This window comes from Scatophagus argus, chromosome 22 (genome assembly GCF_020382885.2).
Source record: "Scatophagus argus isolate fScaArg1 chromosome 22, fScaArg1.pri, whole genome shotgun sequence".
NCBI lineage: Eukaryota > Metazoa > Chordata > Actinopteri > Scatophagidae > Scatophagus > Scatophagus argus.
In genome coordinates, this window is record NC_058514.1 from 17,920,135 (window position 1) to 17,927,005 (window position 6,871).

Sequence of the window (6,871 nt, forward strand, 5' to 3'; positions counted from 1 at the left end):
TCACAGGAGGATGGGAATATGCTCAGGTACATTGCTCAGATGGCGGCCATGATAACATCATCAATAACACATGTGACACATTCACACCAAACAGTCACACATGCATGCACCCATCACAGGCATACTCAGATGCACCTTCATTGCACACAGACACACACACACACACAAACACACAGAGAGAGAGAGAGAGAGAGAGAGAGAGAAAGCGGTGCACACACACACACACACACACACACATTCATGAATATAATAATGAGCGAGAGCTATATGAACCATGATCCACCTTACAAATGTAGACCTGTTGAGAGATAACTGAAACCTCCCAAGATCTGACTGAATGTTTTGTTTTATGTGCTCAAAACAGCATTTTTCAAGCTTTGCAATTTTGGACTTTCTGAATGAACTCAAACGAATACCTCATTGACTTCGGGTAGTCAAGATGCAAAGCGTAAATCAGGCCAAACAACAAGCAAAACGCTTCAGGGTATGAAGACAGATCATCCAAGACTATGTCTCCCTCAAGAATTAGAGCAATGCTGGCAGGCTTGAGGTGAAGACTGGCCGCAGGATTTGGGTCGTCCTCAGGGATGACTGTCAGTATACCCACTGGCACCTGGTCCTCTCCTGTGTCTGAATCCTGCAGTGAAATCAAAACAGAAGGACAAGTGAGTGAATGGATACATCTACAGTTGGAGCCAGAAATTTACATACACTTCAGAAATAACAAAAACCTTTTTCTCTTTATTATCGAACATTAATTCAGAGAAAACTTTGTCCTTTAGGTCAATAAATACTACCATATATTTCGTATTTGTTAAATGTTGGAATAATAATATTATTCGATTATAGAGATTGTATTTTATTTTCATTAGTCAAACATTTACATACACTTTCTTAGTATTTGGTAGAATGGCCTTAAAACTGTTTCTCTTGGGCCAAAAGTTTTGGGTATCCTTCCAGAAGCTTATTCCAAGACCTTGCTGGAATTATGACCCATTCCTCTGAACAGAACTGGTGTAAACATAAAGGGCCTTCCTGTATGTAAACACCTTGTCAGTGCTGCATGTACCACACAATAGCCACATAATCTTCTTTTCTCATGATGCCATCTATTTTGTTAGGTGAGAAAAGAAGATTATGTGCAATCATAAGTGGCAATCATAAGTGGTTCAAGAACAGGACAATAGTGTACCACGGACAGCCAAGGCTCACTGACGCATGTGGGGAGTGAAGGCTGGTCTGTGTTTCAATACAACACAGCCTACTGGTGCTCAAGTGTACATTCACATGCAAGGGAGAGAATAGGATGTTATTTTTGTGTGTTAGTGAGGAAATGTTAAGAAATACTTACAAAACAACTTCTGTGGAATTCACAGTCATCATCTCCAAGGAGCACGGGCAGACAGCGCAGCACAATGGTCCGTTTAGCAGTGATGTTCTAAATGCATAACGTATATCAAGGGCAAAAATACAATAACTTGCACATGCATCACCACGAAGAAAATGAGAACATTTGAAAAATGGATAAGACATTTTTCAAGAGCTTCAGAATATGCTGTAGATAAGCCTGATGTTCAAAGAGTAAAACGTATTATAATTACCTGACTATCAATCTGGCTGAGAAAGCCATCAAGGGATTCACTGACTTTCCCCCCTTTGGACTTCATTATCTGAACAAGACGGGGTGTGTGCGTGTCCAATGCTTCAAAGAACTGTTGGCAAAGATTTTTGCTGGCAACTCTTGAGAACTCATCATAGATCTGAAAACAGACATACAACAACACCACCACCACCACAACAACGTTTACAGATACTGATAGTAGAATATGTACTGTATATAGTATAAGCACGTACACACACATACACACCTGAGTTTCTGTGAAGAGTGCTGGCCAGCGTTCTACCATCTTCTTCACAGGTGGTTGCTCTTCTACGATCTCTCTTCTCCTCAGTGAGAATGTTAGTTCCATCTTCTTTTTCACACCAAGTACATCAGGTAAATGTTTTTTAGCCTCCATCTCTAGTTCAACTCTTATCTTCTCAAGAGAAGCAGTATTCTCTCCATCGGGGAAATTAGGCAAGAAGTTTGTTTCGCTCCTTTTAGGCCTCTTGATTTTGCTGCTTGTTGGGTCCCCATCTGGGAAATCTTTCCCCCTTTTGTTGCCATTCACTGAGACATCAGCCATTCCTGACCTTCGTAGTTTAGTGTGATAATTGCCCATCTTAAACTTCAAGCTATTTTTCCACACACAATATCCAGTGGGTGATCCAGGTTCAGACAAACAGGGATGTGCCTTGATAAGTGCAGATGCCACATGACCAAAGTGATAATCAGCAGGGTAAGCCATAAACTTGTACATGGCTTCTGCAAGTTTCTCCAAGATCCCATGTTTCAAGTCACGAGACATCTTTAACAGGGAGCCATCTCTCATGTAAGCCAGATCTCCCTGCCTTAGTCTGTAATTGATGTCTACAGGGAATTCCGGGATTTCAAACTCTGCAGGCCAAGGATCTTCTCTAAGTCTTTGGGCTTCAGTGCGTCTTGGGCTTAGGATTTCTGTGCTGCATGTGCTCAGGGATGATGAGCTATGGACCACACAACTCACAATCTTGATTGTAGGTCGTTCAGGTAATTCTGACATATCAGTCAGTTTGCACAGAGCGTTGTTGAAGATCTTCATAATGAATTTTGAATTCATATGACAACGCCAATTTAAGCTTGAGCTCAGACAGCAATTCTTCTACATTGCTTGGTTTTTTGTCAAAGCTGAACCTTCTAATGTCATCATCAGACACAAAAACTCTGACAGGCCACTTGTCTTCCATAATCCTACAAGACAAAACATTTAGATAATGCAACACATTAATAGCTGTAATAAAAACTTGCACATTTTAAATGTGAGCTGAGCACTGCTGCAGAACTTCACATCAAGAGTGGCATGAAAGAATTAACTTCAGACTCTTTGTCAACAAAAGTAGCCTGGACGTTAAACAAGTATTTGAATAAATATATTGCTTCTAGGAAGACGTATGCCTACACCTAATCAGCAAAAGATATAGCGCTTCAGGCACACACACAACTTCCCTCTCGTGACATTATCAGCTAATTACTGTCAATCTGCCAACACGGGAGAGCCCACTTCATTAAACCTTTTTGATACCTCACCTTCTGTTGACCGAAAGTAAAGGCATTACCTTTGACCACACGGCAAACTGATTCGTTGCTAAGCTAACGTTAGCAAACTAACGAACACTTAACAGCCTAGTGAAGCTCATCCTCAAACTGTTAACGTTATCCTGCTAGCAGCTACAGTAACTAACACATCATAAACAACATTAACGTTACTCACGCCACTGACCGTATTTTTTTATCTAACAGCAAAACACTAGCCTCAATAGTTAAATGTTACCTCACGTCTGCTGTCTGGTATATAGCAATAGCAGCTAAGCTTCTCGATAACTTCTAGCTAAAGACAACTGAGCTGAATCATTAGTATGATTAAGAGATTTCACCCAGCTCACTTGAAAACACACGACCAAATGACTAAAAGCCATGTAATTTGACAACTGGGACCTACAGAGCTAAATTCACACCAGCAGTTAGCGAACATGTTCAGGAAACGCGCCTTGGCTAAGCATTGTGGTAAAGCCGTGCGTGCTAGAGGCAATTTTATTCGCATTTAAGGCAAATCACACAAACTTCCCTACTACTACTTGTGTTTAACTGTTAAGAAACTTATCACTTACCAATAGAAGTTGAATCCCGTGTCATCCAGAGATCCGAAAATCAGAAAGGCAAAATCAGCCGAAGCCAGGGCCCTAACCGTGCACACGTTCAAACTCAAACAGGTCAAGGCTGGGAAAAGAAAGAATGCAGGCGCTGTGCTGCGCGGTCAACTTCCGCTTTGGCGTCATCAATGTCATTGTGTGAAACGTTCAGTCAGGCGTAATTTGGTGATTCAAGATTAGAAAAATGTAATTTGTCACATGCATATTTGAGATTGGCCTAGGCTATTAAAAAAAACAGTGAAATGGAGATTGCGATTATAACTCCCAACTGTGTAAGAAAAATGTAATTGCATAAATAAAGGATGTTGTTTGGTTTTGCATTATTTGTGCTATAGGCTACACTTCCTGTCATTTTTAATAAAATAGGTTATCTACTTAATAGCTCTGCTTTGCTCTGTCAGATAGGCCTGTTCATTTGAATGACGCTGTAAGCTGATCTTTATTTTATCATTAAAGAATCAGAATAGCCCAAAGTGAGGAGTTTCATAGACTGTATCCAACCCCCTCCCTGCACATCAATTGTGAACTTGGTGCAAAAATAGCACTTACTTATGGAATTCAATTATAGTTTACTTGGCTTGAGTGAGTAAGTGACTTTTCATTTTAAAAAACTTAGTTTAAGCAAGTAAACTCAACAAAAGACAAAACACGAGTTTCAATTATTAACCATTTTAAGTAAGGTTGGTTGTTAGGTTTTACAGTGCAGGATCGGCCTAGTCACATCCGTCCGCCGGCATCCAGTCTGGTTCCCGTTACCCCTCCCATGGAGGAACCCATGCAGGTGGGTCGGACCCACCTTCCAGCGGAGGAGCGTCTCCGTCGGCAACGGGACGGGAGGTGCTATTACTGGGGGCAGCTGGGTCATCTCGTGAGTTCCTGCCATGTTAAAGGGGTTCGTGCTCAGCCTGGGAAGCAGCTTCGGGTGAGTAGGAGTTTCGTCATCGGAAACCCCGCGAGGTGCCAGCCTCAAGTCAGGTTTATCTCCGGTACCAATTCCCTCCTGCTCTCCGTGTTCATTGACTCTGGTGCTGACGCTAACCTCATGAACTCTTCTCTTGCTAGGAGACTGCGGTTGAGGAGATTTAGTCTCCGTCGCCCTCTTGAGGTAAAAGCCGTGGATGGCAGCCTCTTGGGCAGAATTACTCACCGGACCCAGTCGATTAATTATAATTAATTAATTTTCCCTGACTCGCACACCGAAATGTTAAGTTTTCATGTTTTTGACTCGGTGGCGCATCAAGTAATTTTAGGTCACCCTTGGCTCATAATCCTGATTTTGACTGGGACAGTGGAAGGATTACCTCTTGGGGCCCTGGTTGTGCTGGCTCCTGTCTTCCCAGGCCCAGCAATCCTGTTGCTAATCCTGATCCCCTTAATCCTGACCTTGTTAATGTGCCGCCATGTTACCATGATTTAGCAGAGGTTTTCAGTAAAGCCAAAGCCATGTCCCTGCCACCGCATCGTCCCTACGACTGTGCTATCAATCTCCTACCAGGAAGCACACCCCCCAGGGGTAGGTTATTCTCTCTCTCGGCACCTGAGCGTAAAGCCATGGAGGACTACATCAGGGATTCTCTCGCTGCCGTGATTATCCGTCCCTCTTCATCTCCTGCCGGTGCGGGTTTCTTCTTTGTGGAAAAGAAGGACAAGACCCTCCATCCCTGCATCGATTACCGTGGCCTTAATGACATTGCTGTTAAGAACAGGTACCCCCTTCCCCTCATCTCCACTGCCTTCGAGCTTCTGGAAGGGGCCACTATCTTCACCAAACTGGACCTCCGCAACGCCTATCACTTAGTTAGAATCAGGGAGGGGGACGAATGGAAGACGGCTTTCAACACTCCCACGGGCCATTACGAATATCTTGTCATGCCTTTTGGACTCACGAATGCTCCTGCTGTTTAGTCAATGATGTGCTTCGTGACATGCTCAATGTTTTTGTCTTTGTTTATCTAGATGACATCCTGATCTTTTCCCCCGATGAGGAGTCACACACTCACCATGTCCACTCGGTGCTTCAGCGGCTGCTTCAGAACCAGCTGTTTGTCAAAGCGGAGAAGTGCGAGTTTCACAGACCCTCGGTCTCATTCCTTGGGTTCGTGCTTGCTGAGGGGGAGGTCAGGATGGATCCTGGGAAGGTCTCCGCGGTGGCGGATTGGCCTACCCCCAGGTCACGCAAGGATGTTCAAAGGTTTTTGGGTTTTGCTAACTTCTACAGGAAATTCATTCGCAACTATAGCACCATAGCTTCGCCTTTGCATTGTCTCACCTCTCCCCACAGACCTTTTGTTTGGAGCCCCGCATGCGAAGCTGCATTTCTGGGTCTCAAGAAGAGATTCACCTCTGCTCCTGTTCTCATCCTCCCAGATCCCAGTCAGCAGTTCGTGGTCGAGGTGGACGCTTCGGACATCGGGGTCGGAGCGGTCTTCTCACAAATTAATCCCCAGGACGGTAAATTGCACCCGTGTGCATTCTTGTCTAAGAAACTTTCCTCTGCTGAGCGAAATTATGATATTGGGGACCGCGAGCTGCTGGCTGTTAAGGTGGCTCTGGAGGAGTGAAGACACTGCCTGGAGGGAGCCTCTCAGCCTTTCCTGGTTTGGACTGATCATAAGAACCTAGAGTATTTAAGAACCGCTAAAAGGCTAAATGCAAGGCAGGCCAGATGGGCTATTTTCACTCTCTCTTACCGACCTGGTTCTAAGAACGTCAAACCTGATTGCCTGTCTCGAATGTTCAGTCCAGACCATACTGAACCCGAATCCAGAACTATCCTCCCCGAGACTTGTTTCGTGGCTATGCTCTCATGGGAGGTGGAGGAAAAGGTTAAAGCGGCAGTCGAGGGGGTCACCATTCCCCCAGAGTGCCCCGAGGGCTAACTTTTCGTGGTTCAGGCTCTCAGGGTAGACGTGGTCCATTGGGCCCATACTAATAAGACTGTCTGTCATCCTGGTATTCATAAGACTCTGTATGTGTTACAACATTTCTGGTGGCCCAAAATGTCACAGGATGTTGCGGATTATGTCAATGCCTGCTCTGTGTGTGCCTGTAACAAAGTCTCTCACCAGAAACCCTCAGGGGA

General features: G+C 44.3%; 1 protein-coding gene across 1 annotated transcript; it reads right to left on the reverse strand.

Annotated features, from left to right (window-relative positions):
- Window positions 1-370: 370 nt before the first annotated feature.
- LOC124054096 lies at window positions 371-3,094 on the reverse strand. The gene is made up of 4 exons (XM_046379765.1): window positions 1,869-3,094; window positions 1,602-1,760; window positions 1,352-1,438; window positions 371-637 (listed from the first exon to the last, which is right to left on the reverse strand). Exons 1-4 carry the CDS (start codon window positions 2,697-2,699, stop codon window positions 371-373), a joined length of 1,344 nt encoding a protein of 447 aa, XP_046235721.1. The 5' UTR covers window positions 2,700-3,094.
- Window positions 3,095-6,871: the final 3,777 nt, after the last annotated feature.

What these genes read in the sequence shown, in the direction of transcription:
- LOC124054096 (XM_046379765.1), bottom strand. Translation starts at nt 2,699, where the DNA reads ATGAATTCAAAATTCATTATGAAGATCTTCAACAACGCTCTGTGCAAA. An exon ending in TCAGCCAGATTGATAGTCAG is followed by an intron (nt 1,439 to 1,601) that starts GTAATTATAATA and finishes TTATGCATTTAG; the next exon opens with AACATCACTGCTAAACGGAC. An exon ending in AATTCCACAGAAGTTGTTTT is followed by an intron (nt 638 to 1,351) that starts GTAAGTATTTCT and finishes ATTTCACTGCAG; the next exon opens with GATTCAGACACAGGAGAGGA.